This window comes from Anguilla rostrata, chromosome 9 (genome assembly GCF_018555375.3).
Source record: "Anguilla rostrata isolate EN2019 chromosome 9, ASM1855537v3, whole genome shotgun sequence".
Taxonomy (NCBI): Eukaryota; Metazoa; Chordata; class Actinopteri; order Anguilliformes; family Anguillidae; genus Anguilla; species Anguilla rostrata.
In genome coordinates this window covers 33,039,699-33,062,367 of record NC_057941.1, presented here as the reverse complement: position 1 = coordinate 33,062,367, position 22,669 = coordinate 33,039,699, and the positions used below count along the sequence as shown (strand labels likewise).

Sequence of the window (22,669 nt, the reverse complement as noted above, 5' to 3'; positions counted from 1 at the left end):
AGAACAAGGAATTAGCAGTCCATTAACGTAGCAGTTCACAGAATTAGCAGTCCATCACCAAATCCTGAAGGAATCCATTCTGACCCATTCCTTGGAACCTCAGATCAATCATCCAGAAATTTTAGACACATCAGAAATAGTGATGCATGCCATAAATAACGGAAGTCCAACATTCACGGTGTGCTGTACTGTAAATGATTACATGAAGAGTGGTATTTTTTCAACTGATCAAATTAAAGACTAAGGTGAATCAACAGGCTCCTAATTGGTGAAAATCTGTGAAAGTGTGGACACGGCCATATAAACTAACCATTTGTTTAATTATTCAAAGATAAAGAAAATGGTAATATGTCATACCTGCAATGTGTTAACACAATGTCGGTTTGGTCCATTATCATTTGAAAAGCAATTAGGAGCCAATTGATTCGCTTCACTCCATAATTTGATCAGTTAAAAAATGGATCTCTATTTATGTAATCATTTGCAATCTAGCACTATGTGAGAATGGGACTAAAAATAAAATGTAATGAAAGAGACAGGGTCAGGTTATTCGAGGAGCCAGCTGAATAAACTTCAGATGTGAAATGAAGTCTTGGATTTGCCTGATTTTTGCTTGATGGCTACACCACTTTTTTCTTATCTCAAACAACTTTTTTCTTGTCTCTTCTAGAATTTCCTTTGATTGTGGCAGAGTGTGCTTGTATTTAAAAGTTGTTTTGATTTAGAGTTTTAAAAACATTGGACTGCCACACTGCAAGTTATGCATTTTGCGTGTTTTTCAACAAAAAAAAAATCATTTTAATAAGACTTACAGTTCCTGTTAAGGGTATTTATAATAACCTATGCTATAACACTTTTTCAATGTATTGGTGTGTTTAGATATTACATTTATAAATTGAATAGAAGCAGTTACATGTATGACATCAGTAAATTATGAATGACATGATTTGCATGATTAATGTGTTAAGCTGAAGTGAGGTACAATGTTCCTTACATCGATGTTCCATAAAGTAGTCAGTACATTGGCAGGTTTGTATATTGTACAAATAGAGCACATATGTTTTACATATTTGTGAAAACAGATTAAAAAAACACTGTACCAAATAACTAAGGGGAATTGATAAATATATTTATTTTGTAATATAGAGCATACATTTCTGACTGTTGCATAATATAGAGCTCTTTTATTATTATTATGTTTTTACTTCCTTGTGGGTATCTAAAGGGTTTTTGACACTGCACATTTTTAATCTTAGCCTCGGGCTAATATTTACAAAGGGAAAATTGAGTGTTTTCGTACGCACACACAATCTGTGCACGAAAGTGTGTGTTACCTGCAAAAAGCATGACATGCATGACGTGCACTTGTGACAAACTGTTTAAAATAGAGAAATCATTGCTGATAATACAAAACAGATAAAAAGACTGGCAGACCTTTTTCAAGCAGCCAAATGCTGATACCACATAGGAAGCTGTATGCTGTCATGCTGTCAGGTTTTTGGATGGACTGTACATTTTACTTGTATTCTGATGTGTATGATATGGTATATCATGTGCAATAGTATTGCAATACTTCCTTTCCAGACCCAATTGTTTCACGCAGCAGTTTATTGTGACGAGGTGGCCGAGTGGTTAAGGCGATGGACTGCTAATCCATTGTGCTCTGCACGCGTGGGTAAGAATCCCATCCTTGTTGCAAACTTTCTTTCTACTCCCGCACATGGTTACCCTCAATCTCATATGACCTTCATGTAACTTGTATCTTGATAATCTAGAGCGTTTATGATGCACTTCTATATTTGTCTTGCACTTTCATTTGTATATTATCAGGCCTGTGTTCTGGGAAAATGTTTTACAAAAGGGAGAGTGTTTTCGTACACATACACAATCTCTGCTCGAAAGCGTCTGTTACCTGCAAAAAGCATGACATGCAAGACCCGTGCACACACCGTATAATAATTCTTCCGAACACGTCTGTTGTCACACGGCAGGGCACGCATATGGCCACGTGTCGTGTTTGTCCAGCACAGCCCTTCGGGGTACACGTGCGAAACATTCACACCACCTTTCTTCACCTCTGCGCGAACCGACAAAGCTATCAATCATCTCCTGAGTTACGCATTCTCTTTGGAGTTAAGCCTGCTCTGAAGCTGCATGGGAAAGGATAGCCGCAGACTAGGGCTAGCGCTCTCCTCTTTCAGAGGATGTAGGTGTGGAACAAAGCTAAGCCTGGGGCTCAGAGGCCCTTTAGCTTGCAGTTATGAACATTATAGAGTGCTCTTAGCCCACGGCTACGCATAGCTGTGTGAAAACCCTAAAAAAGGATCCCACTGCTCCATCTAGTTTTTTTCCACTGGATGAGATCAGAGAAACAAGCACTCAGCAGAGACATTTTTGTTGTTGTTGTGCATTTGTGTTTCTGATCGTGTTTGTCTCCAAGGCCCACTTTATAATGGTGCAGGATGCAGCCACAAAACTTTCCCCAAAAATTTTTACACAACAGCCCACCTGTCTTTAGAGGCCACCTGTTATTTTAGGATTCAGGATTGTAAAACATGCTTTACACTTATTGGCATATGGTTGCTTACCCATAGGGTTTCATTGATGTTGCATTTACAATCATAGGTCTGGCACTCATCGGTATAAGTGTTAGCTTTAGCACTGTTACTCATATAATTTTGGTGGATGCACATCTGTTCTTTTGTTATGAGTGGCTCTGGAACTTTACATATAAATGTCATGTAAAATAATGGGAAGTGATGTGAAGCGCCATCACACGATTGCTTTTGTTTTATAGAAAATGTTTTTATTTGTTGTATGTTCACCAGGGCTACGGTTCCCAGGGCAACACAAGCTAGTGCAGTAAATACTCTGCTGAAAGTAGAACATTCTAAGGGAAAGTTGCACTACACAACACACAAAACATTCACTGCACATAAGGACCAAAAGCTAAAATAAAAAAACTGTATGTCGAAATATCACTAAGTAACAGGATGACCCCATATTAAAGGCGAACGCTCTTGTCTGGTGAGCAGGAGGCAGGGCTCTCGTCCAGGTAAGAGGAAGCGGCGTTATCACAAGGCGAGTGGGGCTTGATTTGGGTCACGGTCAATTCTGGGGTGCGCTGAGGCGTGCTGGGGGAAGGGCAGGGGTCATCCGTGCAGGCGTGGCATTTCAGCGTCGCCCTGGCAATGAGGGCGTCGAGTGGCCGGAGGGAGCGCGCCCAGAGAGGCAGGAAGTCCCAGGTGCGCAGCCGGCGGGGGAGGAGGCGGGGCCTGCGGGACTGCAGCCAGTTCACGGCCAGGACGAACAGCAGGGCGGCGCCACAGGGCGCCCCCACGCCCGCCGTGGCCCGCCAGCCCAGCGCGGACAGGCCGAACACCACGGACGGGAGCAGCAGGAAGCAGACCAGCAGGTAGAGCACGGCGAACCAGCGGTACCGGGCCGTCCACTCGCCCAGCGCCTTCGCCATGCGGATCGGGAGTCGCGTCGCCGGCACCGGGTACCACAGCAGGATGCCCAGGATGTTGAAGAAGAAGTGGCACAGTGCCACCTGGAGGATGGGAGAGTTAACATTCCCACAGTGAAAATGCATCGTGTCACTGGATAAAATAAATATCAATGAAGAGGTTGCCCTTGTAGGTGAATACCACCTAAACAAGTTGTAAAGTCAACTGGCTTTCCCTTGCAATTAAACATAAGCATAACCAATATAATGTAAAGTAATAAAATAAAAAGTTAAATTTCTTTATTTTTTAGAAAAAAATTTGTGTCTGTTCACATGCTTGCTACAGTGACACATCTGGTTATGACTAACAGTCACAAAACCCTATTATGCAATTTTTCCTTTCACATTTACACATCATAGCAAGTAGAATATAAAAAATAAGCCTTTTCTCGTAATTACAGTTCTATCTATATATGCATCTGAAGTGCCCAATCAAAATTAGCAGCCAAGTATAATCCCATTACTATAATCCCAGAAGTTTCAAATGAGGAGTGGTTTTGATGAGCGGAAAGGCTGCATTAAGCACAGCTGTGAGCTTCCTGGGCTCTTTTCCCTCTAGTGGTGGAATGTAGGAACTGCATTTTCCTTGGTGGGCAGCTGTTCAGTGAGTGAGCGGATGATAAATTGAATGTGTGGGTGACTGATTGAATTAGACACTCGGACACTTCAAGCACAGGTCACTGCAAAAGCCTCTGCTTTTGTGTGTGTGTTAAAATGCGTGAAATATCCTGCTGTCTGACATCTCCCTCTGTGCCTCAAAATCCTTATTATGATTGTGACAATCCCATGGCAGTTATTTGTGATTTAAATGTAATTGCGAGGAACAGCTGGGGCACCTGGAACGCGGGAGCCAGCTTCTCCCCGGGGCTGGCCAGGGCGGCGAGGATGGCGGTGGTGGTCGTGCCGATGTTGGACCCCAGAGTGAGGGGGTAGGCCCGCTCGATGCTGATTACACCGATACCTAAAAGCAGATGGGGCACAGCAGTTTAGGATGTGTGGTAGTAACTGCTTAAGAATTGTAGCAATGGTAGGCGTAGCCTAAAAATAGGGTAAGCAGAGAACGTGCCTGACCTTATCCTGCTGAATGCTTAATTATTCATTAACAAGCTGAGCTGCTCGCCTGTTTTTATAACTCAAATATGACTGTGAAGTCAGCTGTTGGATGCCATCGTGTCACTAGGAATCAGCTACAAATGGAATTGCTTGTAAATCATGCAAAACTATCCAAAAAAACTATCCTATATTTGTAAAACACCAACCACAATGTTAATGTGGGCAAAGTGTGCCGATACTGTTGGATTTGAGTGAACAGAAAAACCCTGTGTCTGTTCCATGCGGGCCAGGGAGCCTGTGGTCTGGGCGAGAGAGCAAAAGCCCCCAGAGAAGCTTCTGTCTGGACCACAGCCGAGCGCTGCGAATAGGTGACATGGAAAATGAGGTCTCTGGCCATTTCCAGAATCCCTCATTCATACATTAATATGAAAATGGGGCAATGCGATGTCCCCATTACTCACGAGAGAGACGCCTCTCCCTCTTTCGGTGATGAGAGCTGGGGCAGCGGGCGCCTGAGTGCGGCTTCCTCGCGCTTAATTACTGTTAAGCCCAGCGGGATGCTGGGAGTGCCATTACTGCTGTCCTCATCGCACAGGTGAGTAGAAGGTTCCAGAATGACTACTCAGGTGAGAGACTTCCTTGGCCATCCTCTTATCACTGCCTGCATTTCACACTTTAAAAAAGGTGTCCTTGTTTTGGTGTCCTTGTTTTAAATGAACCCATTGACACCTCGGCCCTGGACAGACACTTAACTCAGTTTAACTCAAATTTAAAATAAATGACTAAACAGGTCTTTCAGGTTCATGTCTAAAATGACTGTGACTGTGACCTCAATTGAGTTATGGAATTTTTCCCTTCATGCCCTTCCCCTCAGTCCAGTCCATGAGTTAAATAATAATGTCTGACTGTCCATTCAAAAAAAAAAAAAAAATCCGGAAAGTAGAGTAAAAGTCAAACTCCTGCCATCCTCCTCCTCTTATGCCTTTTAGGGACAGGAGGAGAATGAGAATTAGGCCAGGTTCCTCTCGCACTGACCGCTCTGTCTGACCTGGAGGAGATTGTCCATGGGGGCGGAGTCAAGGGCGGAGTCCCAGCGACTCACCAATCAGGGGAGTGATGGCAGAGGTGAAAACTGAGCTGCTCTGGACTACAAAGGTCATCCCAGCCCCCACCAGAATGGCAGTCGCCAGGCCGGCGAAGGGGTAGGGAGTCTGGAGGGAAGAGGAGGGGGAGGACGATCATAGGGTTATATAAAGCAGTGGCACAGGGAGTTTAGGATGGTTTAGAACTCATGTAAAACTGTAGTCTGGTATATAAAGGAATAGTAACAAAACTTGGACATTATCTGCCAATCAATTTCATGACAGCTTGAGGATGCCTTTCATTTTTTATATAAATAATATGTAAGTAGGCTTGAGCCGTACTGATGCTTCAATGGTATTGTATTGGAGCAAAGACTTCAATATATTTTCACACATGTTTACATGTGGAGTTGATACTGTTTTTGGTTTAAACACCTTGTTCTGTATTTATGTGGTGTGGGAGCATTTTGGGTGGTAGGCAACTCCTGGAATCTGTCTGCACATGGCTGCGTGGTGACTGGTAGTCTCTGGCAAGTTTCCAGTCCCATTCATACATTAATATGAAAATGGGGCAATGCGATGTCCCCATTACTCACGAGAGAGACGCCTCTCCCTCTTTCGGTGATGAGAGCTGGGGCAGCGGGCGCCTGAGTGCGGCTTCCTCGCGCTTAATTACTGTTAAGCCCAGCGGGATGCTGGGAGTGCCATTACTGCTGTCCTCATCGCACAGGTGAGTAGAAGGTTCCAGAATGACTACTCAGGTGAGAGACTTCCTTGGCCATCCTCTTATCACTGCCTGCATTTCACACTTTAAAAAAGGTGTCCTTGTTTTGGTGTCCTTGTTTTAAATGAACCCATTGACACCTCGGCCCTGGACAGACACTTAACTCAGTTTAACTCAAATTTAAAATAAATGACTAAACAGGTCTTTCAGGTTCATGTCTAAAATGACTGTGACTGTGACCTCAATTGAGTTATGGAATTTTTCCCTTCATGCCTTTCCCCTCAGTCCAGTCCATGAGTTAAATAATAATGTCTGACTGTCCATTCAAAAAAAAAAAATAAAATCCGGAAAGTAGAGTAAAAGTCAAACTCCTGCCATCCTCCTCCTCTTATGCCTTTTACGGACAGGAGGAGAATGAGAATTAGGCCAGGTTCCTCTCGCACTGACCGCTCTGTCTGACCTGGAGGAGATTGTCCATGGGGGCGGAGTCAAGGGCGGAGTCCCAGCGACTCACCAATCAGGGGAGTGATGGCAGAGGTGAAAACTGAGCTGCTCTGGACTACAAAGGTCATCCCAGCCCCCACCAGAATGGCCAAGTACCCCGCCAGCCAGGCAAAGGGGTAAGAGAAGTCTGGGGGGGGGGGGGAAAGTAATATAGAGGTTATATAAAGCAGCTGATAAGGCATATTAATTGGTTATAGAACATCATGTAAAACCTGTAGTCTGTGTATATAGAAGGCAATAAAATAAAACATTTGGGACATTCATATAGCCAACAACTTTCAGACAGCTTAGCAGGAATGCCATTTCATTTCATTTATTATTTATAATAATTAGTAGTAATAGTAGGGCTTGTAGCAGTACTTTGTTCACAGGTATTTATTTGGAGCATGACTTCATATTTTATACATGTTTTTACAGTTGGAGTATGATTTAAATTGTTTTTGTTATCATCTGCTTGTTTGCTGTATTTATGTGGTGTGTATGCATTTATGTGGTGTGTATGCGCTTACTACCTTTGGAATCTGTACTTTCTCTTGGCATGGTGTTTCTGTTTTATTCTGTGAAGTTTTCAGTTCCATTCCAGTCAAATGACGTGGTTGTGAACCAGCGAGAACCATTACTTTATACTGTGTAATTAGTAGTCATAAAAGTAGCAGTAATAATACATTACAGCTGTAATGCAGTAATTTGTTTTGTGTGTAAGTGCAGTATTTGTTTTGTCTGTCAGTGCAGTAATTCGTTTTGTGTGTCAGTGCAATATTTGTTTTGTCTGTCAGTGCAGTATTTGTTTTGTGTGTCAGTGCAGTATTTGCAAGTGTGCTGCTGCTGGCTAACAAAACTGTCGCAGTATTTCTAGTTCATCCTGCCTTGTTTGTGTTAAACGGGGCAGGAGTTCCCAAACTGGGACGCTACCCCAGGGCTGGTAATTCTAGGTCACTTTGAGATGAAAAGGTTTTGGGGAAACCCTTGACTGAATGGTTCCCCAAACAACAGAGACTCCCTGCATTGATTGGCTCACCTGTGTTGATGACCTTCTGGATGACCTTTGCCACCTGACCCTTGAGGAGGGAGTTCAGCAGCTTGACAAGCAGCACCAGGCAGGAGCAGAGGGTCAGCAGGGAGGTGCCGAGCAAGAGGAGCCCCACCGCCAGGTCTGACATAGGGGAGTCCACGAACAGGTGGCTACCTGCGAGCGGGGGGAGCAGAGGTGGGGGAGGGTGGGGGGAAGTCAGAGGTTCGAGGGCACTGGGTTTGAAAAAGCTAAGGCTTAACACGACCCACTGTATCCTTCAGCAAGCTGCATAGCTTGAGCTATCTTTTTAAAATTTCAGCTGTATGAAAAGGATGACGCCATTCAGATTGATGTCGTTGAGTCTGATAAAAACAAATCAAGTTGATTTTGGTTATATTACTACAATAAACATACTGTATGTGACAATTTAAATTGAACTTAGATAATTAGCTGAATTAATGTAATATTTTTGATTAATAATGTTAAATACACATCATTTTAATGTGATCATCAATCCATCAAGTTGACCTTAATTAAACTTAAATTTGAGATTTACATTTTTTTGCATGCTCCATAATGGCCTTTCCTAATCCCAATGAATTCTGTTTCAGTGTGCTAACTGTACAGCAGTAAGGAGTGGATTGACCTACTGTACATTTTTGGATGTTGACTTGATGGGTCAGGTTCTGTGCGGTCCAAACGCTGCCACCCTCTTGCCAGCAGTCGTATGCAGTGGTGCAGTTTTCAGGACCATCAACAGAAATGTTCACTGAGGACTGAGGAGGAAGGGAGCCATATACAATCCATGTCTTTCTCCATGTACATACATCGCTATTGAATCTATTAGGACTATAACAATGAACTTATATTATATGACTATAAAAATATTCTAAACAAACTAACTGAATAAAATTTGGTGTCATAATACAGCCCCCATTGAACAACAGTAGCAAAGAACCAGGAAAGGAGTACAGACGTCTACTGGGGAAATCACATGCTCACTTTGGGTTCCCGTTAGACAGAGAGAACACATTGATAGAAAAAGGAAAAAAAGATTTTATTATAAGGGCAGGTGATATTATAGATGATATTTTACTAGCATCTATAAGTTATACATTCATTCGCACAGGTGTTTGGCTAACCGAAAAAGAACAATTTTTCTTTTGGCACAGAGAATCTGTGATTCCACATACCAGGCAGTTGGGTTTGGAATTGAAAGGTTTTATTGTTGAATACCAAATACCATGAACTAATGCTTTTTAAAAAACGTACATACAGGCATTAGTATCAACACCCAAATGCACACACACAAACACACAAACCTCCCTTACTGTGATCAGACTGGTCTTGCACCACACTTTGATCAGACTCTGGTTTCGCATGATTATGTCTCCCGTAGCAATGGCTGTGATGACTGACTTGTCCAGCTTGGAAAAAGAGCACAAAAATTGGACAGGAAATGACATAAGAACATACAAACCCATACAGAGCATGGAGTCATGGTGATAGATATAAAGAACCCAAGTCCATCCTCTGCACTTAGCAACACAAATCATCACAGGCTTTATTTAGACTGTAACGTGTCTGGCCCAATTAATTTCCAAATCTGATCAGTTTTTGCCTGGCCACACTCTACCTCACAAATGACCTCTAAATGACCTTTCATTTTCAGAGGAAAGTACTTGAATACAAAGAAATGTGAACTGCACACCCACACACAGGTCACTTAAAAAATAACTGTAAATGAATCTGAACACTACATGCAAATTTATCTTCTATGTGTTTTTTTTTCTGTTCATACATTGGGTGAAAAAACAAGCATTTTGTTTCATGGCTAATTCAAAGCACATATAGAGGTATGCCAGATAATGTCTAAACATAGCTATAGAGACAAAGACAAATTGAATAGCCCTTGTATTTTTATCATCATTGTGTAGGATAATTTTCCTATTTTTCATAGTTTAACAAACACTCTTCTTCAATATTTTCATTAATTACATTTAACTATAATCTGGTGAAAATTTAGCAGGAAATAAGAGATGCTAAATAGACTGCACACAAGCCATTGAATCCTTTTCCTTAATATTTCATGTTTCTTGACACCAATTCCTGCCTTTCTTATGAAATGCGAGAGCCAAAATTTAAGGTGTTTGCAAACTTGAAATAAACAAGATTGCACAGAGCTACAGTCCACATTTATCATTTTCCCATAAGGAAAGGTTCATGTTTGCTTTATCTTTCATAGTCTGATGTCTCATCTGTCACTCAGCGATGGACTGAAAATTGAATTACAGCAGACTGCCATTAAGGGTAAAACAATGTGAACCCTTTTGAAAAGTGCATCTTGGAGACTTATGTGCACAACAGTGTCAGAATTGTTTTCTGCTGCTGGAAAATCCAATTATAATAAACAAGAATAAAGAAAGAATAATCCATTCTTCCATTGCATTACAATGAAAAATATTGATGAAGAGGAGCAGGAGGACATTTACTGCTGAAGAGTAAGTGACAAGACTTGTATATTACAAGGAACAAGATGAGATTTTCAGACGAAGACGCAGAGAGATAGGATTAAATAAGATTAGATAATATTTTTTTGTTATTTATGGTTTTTTTTTTACGGAATTTTGTTTTGCATTACGAGGACAATTCAACGAGGACAGTTCACACAACGACACAGGCAAAACAAATGATGCTAAGGAGATTATTTGTCGAAGAGGAAGAGCGATGGAAGGTTTTTAGCAGAAGCAGAGCCATATAAGATTTGCAGCTGTACAGAGGCACTTCAGATTTACCACAGAGGAGGACCAAGCAAAGACTCAGCAAAAGAGGAGGAAAAGGACGCTTTCAGCAAAAAAAAAAAAAAAGCCCCCCACAGAAAAACCTATAGTGGGCCCAGGCACAGACTCATTGCATTACAATGCATTACAAGCATTTAGCAGACACTTTTCTGTCTCCAGAGCAACTTCCACAGCTTTTGCATGGATACACTTCAGGTTAAGTACCTCGATTAATCATACAGTGCAATTAAATTTATGTTGTATGACGCTTTTTACAGAGAGCTGTCACAAAGACGCTTTACAGAGAAACAGAAGGAAAACTGGGAGGAAACCAGGCCTGAACCCCCATAGAGCAAGGTAACAACAGCAGTGCTCAACCTGGGAACCAAACCTTCACAACCTCAAGATTATAAGCCCAATCTAACTACTACACACTACACCAGCACTTCCCAACCGTGGTCCCCTGTGGATGCTGGGTTTTTGTTCCAACCAGTGTTGCGATCCCAGAATTTTTATTTTCTTAATTAGGTGCTTTTCACGTTCAGAGGCATTATTTACCCTCTTAAGCTATATTATCGTCAGTAATACCCAAGCTTCCCATGAGGATCAAGGATTGGAACCACCGCACTACACTCTCACATACTCCTGCACACCTGGACACTCTGCCTACCTGGATGATGAGTCTGGTGAACGGTTCGGTGATGACCTTCAGCAGGTCTGGGGCGTCTTCCCCACCCCGGATGCGGAAGCTCCTGACCACAGCCCGAGCCAGACGGCCAAGCAGGCCAGTGGCCGCCTCCAGGGGCAGCAGCACCAGGACCGAAAGCCAGTTGAAGCAGTCATGCACCGTTGCCCCGGCAAAGGCCCTGTGTGATTCGACGACATTTATGCCATGATGCATCGTCCGCCACGAGGCATCTCAACGCAACGGCGCCCTTACTTGACGGAAAGTCATGCCGCTGTTGTCTCTACAGCTGGGTGAGTTTAGGCATGACAGTGCTCAACCCATTCACTTCCATTATGTGCTCAACAGAGGTGGAACATCCAGGCATCAGAAAGTAAAAGCTCTGCCATGTCTTTCTTCCATCCATGAACTCAGCCAGCTGATTTCACTAATTAGCTCTACCTCCTGGCTGAAGAATTGTGCTAATTAGCAAAACCATTTGATTGGGACTAAATACTGGGGAGGACTTTTACATTCTGAACCTGAATTTTACACTGTTAGCAGATACCTTCACCCAGGAAACCAAATCAATTTAGGCAGATTTAGGAAATTTGGCTAAAATATAACAGCATATCCAGTGTACAAGTTATGCAAGTGAAGGAAGCATTACGCTCTGCCAACACCAGATGCCTTTACCTTAGAATCAAACTCACCGTCTGAACTCGTCTCGCTCTCCCGCTTGCATTAGAGCCACAATGGTGTTGGTGACAGATGTCCCAATGTTGGAGCCCATAATTATTGGGACAGCAGAATTCACATCCAGCACTGGGAATGAAATCAGCTCAAAAGATTCCACATTCAGGCCCAGATTTAATTTTACAGAGCTGGTTATTGTGTGGCCAGGCTGGTATTGCAACAAGCAATGTTGTAACATAAAAAAACATTCAAAATTAATTTAGTCAGTCACTTTCTTTCACTGTCTTCTTCACTGACATTTTTTACAACATTTTTACAAATTTCAGGGAATGGCAAAAACATGGCTTCATTTAGAAATCAAACGATGATTACTCTTTCTTAACAATCAGGGTACACTTTGCTGATGTATACTCCCAGTTTGTACTGAATCTTTCTTTGTCACTGTACCCAGCAGGAAAGAGGAGTCCTTTTTCAGGAGTGCAGGTTACAAAAAGAGGAAGCCACCGGCAGAGGTTTGTTTCAGACTCACATCCAGAGGACACCAGACTGACGACAATCGACGTTGAGGTGCTGGAGCTCTGGACCAGGACCGTCACTAGGATACCAACCACCAGCCCTGCTACTGGATTGGACAGGATGGCATTGTCCTTGAAGATGTCTCCCGCCACCTTGCCTATTGATAGGCGGCATGACCAGCATGAATTACTGAAGCTTATCTAACAGGTTGGGTTTAGACCATCTTGTTACTGAGCTCCGCTCAAACTAGAACAACGTGGATTGACCAAATAGTTGCACACACTGCCATAGATTTTAGTGGTCTTTGATGTTTAAACCCCTACTAGGGTCTCTGACATTTTCCATTTGATTTAATAATTAAACTCTACTGCAGTATAGTCAAAGAAAACAGTAAATGCACACACTGTCTTCCACACTGCAATTTATTGACTTGTGCCAAGCATCAAGTAAGTTAATGTTAGACAAAATATTCTTTATTGGGTTAATTTATATAGGAGCTGAGTGCCTTTGGAAGACTTTTGTGGTAGTCAAACTGTTAACTTTGCTAATGTGCAAACTGCCGAAGAAACAGTTGTTTAGAGGTACTATTTCTCCTCAGTGGCTACAGTGTATTTACCCAGACTCTGTCATTATGTTTGGATGTGCATTTATAGGCTAGGCAGAAATAACAGATGTGACTGAGTGACCTCACAGCCGGGACACTCACCACCAGCCAACTGGAAAGCTGAGCTGAGAACGTCCAGGGAACAGACAAACGTGTAGAGAAGGAGGAGGAGTACGGGAACTTTGGAGACGTTAATGAAGAGTGACATCACCCTCCACCTCCCGTCTCTCGTGGGCACTGAAGAGAGACCGTGCAGAATACCTGAATACCAGAGGCGGAAATCTCATGGGTACAGACAGTAAACATGCTGCCATGTGTTTCCTCCACCCATGAACTCCAGCCAGCTGATTTCACTAATTAGTTTTGCCTCCTGGCTGAAGAAGTACACTCATATGCAAATCCAGCTGATTGGAACAAAATACTGGGGAGGACTTTTACTTTCTGGACCTGAATTTTCCATCTCTCCAAAAAAAACAAATGGAAGGGGGGGGGGGGAGTTGGCATTCAATTTTCCTTCTCTTCAAACTAGCGTGTGACATTCACAAAAGCATTATGTTTTCTTTTATTCCAGTTAATTTATCAGAGTTTTTTTGTTTGTTGTTGAAATAGAAAAGGGCCTTTATTTCACCTCGCCATCTTGTACTCACCTGGTGCATTGGGCACACTCTGCACCCCACAGGTTTTCGGGGACTGGGTCTCAGTCTTGCACCCCTCACAGCTGCTGATGAGGTCCAGAGTGGAGAAAGACCCCAGTTCTCTGCTACCCATTGCTCCCGGCCCTGGGTGCTGATAGGGCGTGGCACCTTGGGAACTCCCATCTGAGAACACAGGTGCCATCATGAGTAAAGCAAGGAAAATTAACCTGGCCTTGCTATGCACCTGCATCATATTTTAAAAAGATTAAGTGTGGTGACGAATCACAGGGATTCTTGAATCTCTGTGGCATGTGGATTTGTATTTGTCGGATAGTTACTGAAACGAACAGGGTGAGCCACATGGTTAAAAAGCCCATCATTTAAAAGATCAGAAGGTCTGCTAATATTCTGCGCAGCGCACATACACTCAAAACATAACACATTCCTTTACTCAAAGACAACCAGGCTTTAGGTTAATACAATGATCTCTGCCATCTTTTTTGAAACTCGAAGTACATGCAGCATTTTTACAGGAAGACTAAATTAACTCTGCCTTTCATGCGGTTGCTTTCTCATTCATTATGAATATGAATGCATCTGTAGATCCACAGCTCCGACCATACCTCATTTTCATTAGCATAGTGTATAGAAATATGGCCTGATGAACATTACCCTCAGTTATTGGTTCCTCTCCATGAATGCTGATGCTGATTGGACAGGATGACATGACCACGCTGGAACAAAGCCCTGATAGGGAGCACAGGTATTGCACTGAAAGCTGCACTTTATCACCATTCCACCCCCCAGGTTAATGCACCATGATATAATAATGACGGTAATTTTCAGTTGAAATGAAATGAGTTCTTCTTGAGATTTTATTCACTGTGTCACAGATGGGTGGAAGGAATGCAATACTGTAGAATGGCTTTTTTGAGTGCCAGCCATTAATTATTTCTGGCATCCTTCACTGTGGAAGAGCGCACAGTAAAATATTCAATGTAAATTCAACTATTTGGTGCAGGCTACTTGTGAGTTTATTTATTGCTGAACATTTCACTGCATGGGAAAAGATTTTGTGATGTCTTTGAAAGGCAAAATATCAAAAAATGTCTAAATTTGTCATGAGTGGCTGCTGGAAACGGCACTTACAGTGGTAATTAAGGGAAAGCTCCTGTCAAAAGGAAAGTTTTTGCAAAGCGTTTCTTTTGAATAGCTGATCAAAACACTTTCTCCCCACATTTTTTTACGCTCATTCTCGCAATAAAAGAGTGTTTAAAGACCGTTTCATGCAGCAAGCAGACATTTTCTCCGCTTCATCATCTGGGGAAATCGCAGATGCAGAGCATAGTGGTCCTTTGACTTTCCGGTGAAACTCCGCCTTTCTCCAATTTAAATTACCTTACAGCGAAGGGCAGGAATAAAGAACTGCAAGATGCTTGAATAGACCTTAATACTCACTTACAACAGGACATTTAAAGAGGGAATTACTGGAACGCAGAGCCAGAAGAGGAAGTTACAGATAAATGGCAGAGATATAGGCGGATTTCATGTGTGTCAATCAAACCAACCATCGACCCCTCGCTGAAAGCAACGGCTGCTGAGTCACGGCTAAAAGTGGAGCCATCTTACCGTGTTTTACCGGTTTTCACTGTCGCTCGGCATCCTTAGCACCATGTTTCACAGTTTGTCAAAACCCATTGGGTGTTGGTGAGCTTTTATACATGCTGGAGCCTCAGTACTAATTAACAAGCCACAGTTCCTGCATGCCAGGCAGTTAGGTATTTCATAAATGAATTCTGGCACACATAAACTGTGAGAGGGAAACTATTTAGAAGATGCTAAAATATTAACTAAATATATACACAATAATAATCTTGACTACTAGTTATATTAATCCAGTTTTTTACCGGACAGCAGTGCATTCTCTGACACCTACTCACTCATCTGAGAATGGGAAACCTGGCGCTGGTGAAATCTTGAACCGTGGCTAATTTTATTGATATGATGTTTGCTATTCAAAACGCCTCATAATACATAATTGAAATTTGCTCCTGTTCAGAAGGAGCGTTTACACCACGGTATGAGTAATCTCATCCTGCAACTTGACTATTGCTACCACATAGAACCTACTGTAGCAGGAAAATCTTCATACAAAGGTAGTTGTGCTGTAATGAGGGTTAGAACTCAGAGAACAGAGCATGTTATCGTTAGCATCAACAATAGGCAGGAACAAAATGTTCAAGGCCTCTACTGTTGAGTTACAGAGTCAGGTTGGGCCACACATAGCAATGGGCAGCACATAGCAGTGTCAATCTGAATGCTATATTGAATCAGTGGAAGTGCTAAGTACCAAACCTGAAATTACTTTGTTCATAACATTTTCAAATCACCCCTCATGCTGTGAGATCAGGAACCATCACAAGGAGGGATGTGGAGGAAACTGCTGGCTTATGTGCACCCACTGCTGGCATGCCGTGATCGTATAGTGGTTAGTACTCTGCGTTGTGGCCGCAGCGAATCCGGGTCACGGCAGGTTTTTGGGGGCAAAACTAACTCTACTGACAGTTAAGTTTTGTTAGACATTGACTCTAATTCATACTGTGTTATGTGACCTTCTTGTTTTCCCAAGAATACAGACGCAGCTTTCCCATATGGTCTAGCGGTTAGGATTCCTGGTTTCCCGCATGGTAGAGTTTGTGAATACCTCTGGTGTCCTTGATTTTCCACGTAATTGCAACGGCGGTTGAGGAGTTTGCGTGTGAGAAGTTTGTTGATGCTGATGTGTTTCAACGGTTTATCAAGGATGGCACACTCAAAGTATAGTGTCAACTGTTTGAGACTCGTGTAGTTCAACCAGCCAAAATCACACTTCACAAGTGACTTTGAATCGTGTGACATCACAGCGCTCTTTGAATATAGTGTTGAGGTTCTCTGCTGTTATGTATTCCTGCTTATCAAGTCTGCTTGTTGAATGTAGCTTTCAGCAAGTAATTCAGGTGCTTTTGAGTACGTTTGTCAAACTTTTCAATCACCTATGCTGTAGCGAACCATACAAGGAGGATGCGGAGGACCGCTGCTCATGCACCACTGCTGGCTCCGTGAGTATTGGTAGATCTGTTGTGCGCGCACCCGTTCGAACCGTCAGGCAGGTTTGGGGCAAACTTCAGTTAGTTTTGATTCTGTCCTACTAAACTTCATGTGTTTGTGACTTTTTCCAAACAGCTGTGCGCTCCATGTCTAGCGTAGATTCCTGGTTTTCACCCAGGCGGCCCGGGTTCGACTCCCGGTATGGGAATGTGAATTTTGAACTCGGAAAGCCTGGAGGAATGAACTGCTGCCTTTGCTCAAAGGCGGGGCTGCCCATCCCTGTTTCTGGAGATCTACCCTCCTGTAGGTTTTCAATTCAACTGTAATTTGGCACACCTGGCTGTGCTAATTAGCAGGTGAATGAGGTTGTTTGCTGTCGAATGAGGCGAGAGTTCTTTGGGTTTGAGTGGAAACCTTCAGGATGGTAGATTTCCAACAACAGAGCTGGGCTGCTCTACTCAAAGGAATGGGTCACACATTTCAAAAACAGTTAGGATAGTTGTACCCAAACCTGTTCCTGGAGATCTGCTGGCTTGTAGGTTTTCAATCCAAGCCAAAAAAATCACACCTCATTCAACAGCAAGTGATCTCTTTGAGCTGGTAATTAGTAGGATCGGGTGTGAATGCCTAGTTCTAACCATGCTGGCCTGCTATTGGTACACTTAGTATGATGGTTGAATGGTTTCTTCTTAGCTTGTGTAATTGTTATTCACATGCAGATTTATAACTTCAAATAGTCGCTTGCCATTTGGTTAGAATATAGCTTTCATGACAAGTGTGAAAATTCAGCGGGTTGCTTTGTTTTGGAGGTACTGTTTGTTCATAACATTTCAAATCACCCCTCATGCTGTGAGATCAGGAACCATCACAAGGAGGGATGCGGAGGAAACCGCTGGCTCATGTGCACCCACTGCTGGCATGCCGTGATCGTATAGTGGTTAGTACTCTGCGTTGTGGCCGCAGCAACCCCGGTTCGAATCCGGGTCACGGCAGGTTTTTGGGTGCAAAACTAACTTCTGACAGTTAAGTTTTGTTAGATTGACTCTTTCACTGGTGTTATGTTGACCTTCTTGTTTTCCAAGACATACATGATGCAGCTTTCCCATATGGTCTAGCGGTTAGGATTCCTGGTTTTCACCCAGGCGGCCCGGGTTCGACTCCCGGTATGGGAATGGGAATGGGAATTTTGAACTCGGAAAGCCTGGAGGAATGAACGGCTGCCTTTGCTCAAAGGCGGGGCTGCCCATCCCTGTTTCTGGAGATCTATCCTCCTGTACTTTTTTAAATTCCGCTCTAATTTGGCACACCTGGTTGTGCTAATTAGCAGGTGAATGAGGTTGTTTGCTGTCAAATGAGGTGAGAGTTCTTTGGGTTTGAGTGGAAACCTTCAGGATGGTAGATTTCCAACAACAGAGCTGGGCTGCTCTACTCAAAGGAATGGGTCACACATTTCAAAAACAGTTAGGATAGTTGTACCCAAACCTGTTCCTGGAGATCTGCTGGCTTGTAGGTTTTCAATCCAAGCCAAAAAAATCACACCTCATTCAACAGCAAGTGATCTCTTTGAGCTGGTAATTAGTAGGATCGGGTGTGAATGCCTAGTTCTAACCATGCTGGCCTGCTATTGGTACACTTAGTATGATGGTTGAATGGTTTCTTCTTAGCTTGTGTAATTGGTATTCACATGCAGATTTATAACTTCAAATAGTCGCTTGCCATTTGATTGGAATGTAGCTTTCATGACAAGTGTGAAAATTCAGCGGGTTGCTTTGTTTTGGAGGTACTGTTTGTCCATAACATTTTCAAATCACCCCTCATGCTGTGAGATCAGGAACCATCACAAGGAGGGATGCGGAGGAAACTGCTGGCTCATGTGCACCCACTGCTGGCATGCCGTGATCGTATAGTGGTTAGTACTCTGCGTTGTGGCCGCAGCAACCCCGGTTCGAATCCGGGTCACGGCAGGTTTTTGGGGGCAAAACTAACCTCTTACAGTTAAGTTTTGTTTGATTTTCCTGTCACATTGACTTAAATTCTTTCACTGCTGTTATGTTGATCTTCTTGTTTTCCAAGACATGCATGGTGCAGCTTTCCCATATGGTCTAGCGGTTAGGATTCCTGGTTTTCACCCAGGCGGCCCGGGTTCGACTCCCGGTATGGGAATGTGAATTTTGAACTCGGAAAGCCTGGAGGAATGAACTGCTGCCTTTGCTCAAAGGCGGGGCTGCCCATCCCTGTTTCTGGAGATCTACCCTCCTGTAGGTTTTCAATTCAACTGTATTTGGCACCTGCTGTGTATTAGCAGGTGATGAGGTTGTTTGCTGTCAATGAGGTGAGAGTTCTTGGGTTTGAGGAAACTCAGGATGGTAGATTCCAACAACAGAGCTGGGCTGCTCTACTCAAAGGAATGGTCACACATTTCAAACAGTTAGGATAGTGTACCAAACCTGTTCTGGGATCTGCTGGCTTGTAGGTTCATCAGCCAAAAATCACACCTATTCACAGCAAGTGATCTCTTGAGCTGGTAATAGTAGGATCGGTGTGAAGCCTGTTCTAACCATGGGCTGCTATGGTACACTTAGTATGATGGTTGATGGTTTTTCTTAGCTTGTGTAATGGTATTCACATGCAGATTTATAACTTCAAAAGTCGTGCCATTTGATGGAATGTAGCTTATGACAAGTGTGAAAATTCAGCGGTTGCTTTTTGGAGGTACTGTTTGTCATAACATTTCAAATCACCCCTCATGCTGTGAGATCAGGAACATCACAAGGAGGATGCGGAGGAAACTGTGGCTCGTGCACCCACTGTGGCATGCCGTGATCGTATAGTGGTTAGTACTCTGCGTTGCGCAGCGAATCCGGGTCACGAGTTTTGGGCAAAACTACCTTTACAGTAAGTTTTGTTGATTTTCCTGTCATTGACTAATTCTTTCATGCGTTATGTTGATCTCTTGTTTTCCAGATGCATGGTGAAGCTTCCATATGGTCTAGCGTAGGATTCTGGTTCACCAGGCGCGGGTTCGACTCCCGGTATGGGAATGTGAATTTTGAACTCGGAAAGCCTGGCGGAATGAACTGCTGCTTTGCTCAAAGGGGGCTGCCCATCCTGTTTCTGGAGATCTACCCTCCTGTAGGTTTCAATTCAACTGTAATTTGGCACACCTGGCTGTGCAATTAGCAGGTGAATGAGGTTGTTTGCTGTCAAATGAGGTCGAGAGTTCTTTGGGTTGAGTGGAAACCTTCAGGATGGTAGATTTCCAACAACAGAGCTGGGCTGCTCTGACTCAAAGGAATGGGTCAACACATTTCAAAAACAGTTAGGATAGTTGTACCCAAACCTGTTCCTGGAGATCTGCTGGCTTGTAGTTTTCAATCCAGCCAAAAATCACACCTCATTCAAGCAAGTGATCTCTTTGAGCTGGTAATTAGTGGATCGGGTGTGAATGCCTATTCTAACCATGCTGGCTGCTATGGTACATTAGTATGATGGTTGAATGGTTCTTCTTAGCTTGTGTAATTGGTATTCACATGCAGATTTATAACTCAAATAGTCCTTGACATTTGGTTAGATATAGCTTTCATGACAGTGTGAAATTCAGCGGTTGCTTTGTTTGGAGTACTGTTTGTTCATACATTTAAATCACCCTCTGCTGTGAGATCAGACCATCACAAGAGGGATCGAGGAAACGCTGGCTCTGTGCACCTGGGCATGCGGATGTATAGTGTTTGTACTCTGCGTTGTGGCGCGCACCCGGTCGAATCGTACGGCAGGTTTTTGGGGCAATATTGTCATATTGACTTTAACAATACAATTGTTCTTAAATCTTTTCACTAATGTTAAGTTGCTCTTCTCGATTTCCAAGACAGTTTCGCTGTAGGTTTCCATTTAAACTCTAATTTGTCTACTCCTCATTGTGTTTTCATTCATCTCCACAGATTTAGTGTTGTCAGTCATACTGATTTAAATAACTTGATTTCACATTGTTTTACATTTACGTGTTATATTCCTCTCCTTGTTTTGAAGCTGAAGTAACTTGAATCCGTCTCTTCGTATTATATGGTGTGGAAGGGTGGCTTTGCAGTACTCTTACCCGTGCCCACTTTTTGTTGTTAGTAATTTCTTGCCAAAATATACCTTTGATATGTCCATGGAACACAACTTTCCCCGCACGTGTTGAAATGTGGCCGTTTGCTTGTCACATTGCTGCATTTTTTAATGACGGTAGTGTAAGAAGCACAAAAGGAAGGTCTCTCGAAGCTGATGAAAAATTATGTTTATCGGCAGGAATGGCAGTCGTCAGAAATACGTGAAACGTATTCTGAATTCAGTTAGTTAGCCTGAACCCCGGACTGAATGTCTTTAAATAAACTTTTTTTTCATACATTGTTTTCTGAAGCTGGTAATAGAAATGTCTATTCAAAATAGTGTGATTTGATCAGTATTTGGCCTGGCCAGGGAAGTCTGTTGTACTGTTAATCAAGTCTCTTTATTTGAAATAATTATTTGATCACGCACTCCCAGCTGCTATTCTATAACTGAGTGCTATGTCTATCAGTGACGAGTTGTCGCCTATGCATATAACCTGCATTATCCTAATGATAAGTTGACTTAAAACTATCTGGGTGGCATGCATGGTTTATCTGCTAGGCATGGTTGATGTGCTAGTGTTTCAGGCTTCAGTGAGTAGTCTTACAGTAGGATGCTGCAGATGTTTTTGTTGACATTACTGCATGTGCAACGTTTTTCTTTGCTGTCTTATAGTTCTCATTATCTACTTTTTCATGTTGCTGTCTCTCGTATTTGTGTTCTTTTTTTCTGCAGATATTTTAAAATCTGATTCAAGAATAATGACCTCATCAGTAAGTGTTATTCTATTTGCTCTCACCTCGTTGGAATGACAGTCATTTTGAGGAGAGGTTCTGCAGCGTGGCGGGTATGTGAAATGAAGCAGAACACTTAAGAGTCTCTAGACCCTGCGAGGTCAGCTGGCACATTATTGCTCATAGTCACTCTCTCTCTCTCTCTCTCACACACACACACACACACATGCACACTTCCATGCGCACAAGTATAGACATGCACACACATACACACACTCACATACAAACATGCTCATTTACTTGCACACACCTGTATGTACACACACAGCACACAAGCATAGACACGGGCGTGCATTAACACACACACACACTCAGGCACACATATGCACACACACACACGCACACGCACACACACACAGGCAGACATACACACCCACACACACACACACGCATACACACACACAGTGAGGGATGAGGAACTATTATCATGTGCTGTACAGCTGGCCAGTCTCATTGTATTTATATATACCTCACCCCCAGGGCACTATCCCAAAACACAGGGGATCATGCGTTGGATCCGAGTCAAAACATGCCCCCAATCCCCTCCAGGTGGGTGGCTGTGGTTTCAGGCTGAGGAAAATCCACTCAAGCCTCGATATATCAGGAGGGATGGTGAACCATTAAATTCCCGAGATTGACTGGCTCAAAGTATAACAGTTGTCTGGCCAACTTTTGTGGTGGTATGGGTGAGGGGGGGGGTGGTGCGTGGGTGAGGACTTTATCTCTAATTACAAAAGAAAAGATTAACTCCCTCTGGCTGCTAAGGCATTACGTCTCCTTATCTAAAGTGGCAAGCTTCTCCGCTCGGTTGTTTCGTGTGGCTTTTGTCTGCTGTTAAGCTGAAATGTACCAGGCTGAGCAATGTTATTTCTTGCAGTAGTGCAGTGTTAACAGCAGGGGGAGCCGTGCTGCTTCCACTTG

General features: G+C 43.0%; 1 protein-coding gene and 5 non-coding genes across 6 annotated transcripts; 5 read left to right on the top strand and 1 right to left on the bottom strand.

Moving 5' to 3' along the window:
• Window positions 1-1,108: 1,108 nt before the first annotated feature.
• LOC135263620 (sodium-dependent phosphate transport protein 2A-like) lies at window positions 1,109-15,464 on the bottom strand. Its single transcript, XM_064351880.1, has 13 exons — window positions 15,408-15,464; window positions 14,451-14,525; window positions 13,791-13,961; window positions 13,246-13,380; window positions 12,553-12,696; window positions 12,041-12,152; window positions 11,334-11,529; window positions 9,215-9,310; window positions 8,539-8,659; window positions 7,890-8,057; window positions 6,882-6,998; window positions 4,345-4,469; window positions 1,109-3,553 (listed from the first exon to the last, which is right to left on the bottom strand). Exons 2-13 carry the CDS (start codon window positions 14,503-14,505, stop codon window positions 3,005-3,007), a joined length of 1,989 nt encoding a protein of 662 aa, XP_064207950.1. The 5' UTR covers window positions 14,506-14,525; window positions 15,408-15,464; the 3' UTR covers window positions 1,109-3,004.
• Window positions 1,615-1,696, top strand: trnas-gcu (transfer RNA serine (anticodon GCU)). Its single transcript has one exon. It is a non-coding gene; the product is annotated as a tRNA-Ser (tRNA).
• Window positions 15,465-17,785: 2,321 nt separating the features above from the next.
• Window positions 17,786-17,857, top strand: trnah-gug (transfer RNA histidin (anticodon GUG)). The gene has a single exon. It is a non-coding gene; the product is annotated as a tRNA-His (tRNA).
• Window positions 17,858-17,965: 108 nt separating this feature from the next.
• trnae-uuc (transfer RNA glutamic acid (anticodon UUC)) lies at window positions 17,966-18,037 on the top strand. The gene has a single exon. It is a non-coding gene; the product is annotated as a tRNA-Glu (tRNA).
• A 720-nt stretch (window positions 18,038-18,757) lies between these two features.
• On the top strand, window positions 18,758-18,829 carry trnah-gug (transfer RNA histidin (anticodon GUG)). Its single transcript has one exon. It is a non-coding gene; the product is annotated as a tRNA-His (tRNA).
• A 127-nt stretch (window positions 18,830-18,956) lies between these two features.
• trnae-uuc (transfer RNA glutamic acid (anticodon UUC)) lies at window positions 18,957-19,028 on the top strand. Its single transcript has one exon. It is a non-coding gene; the product is annotated as a tRNA-Glu (tRNA).
• Window positions 19,029-22,669: the final 3,641 nt, after the last annotated feature.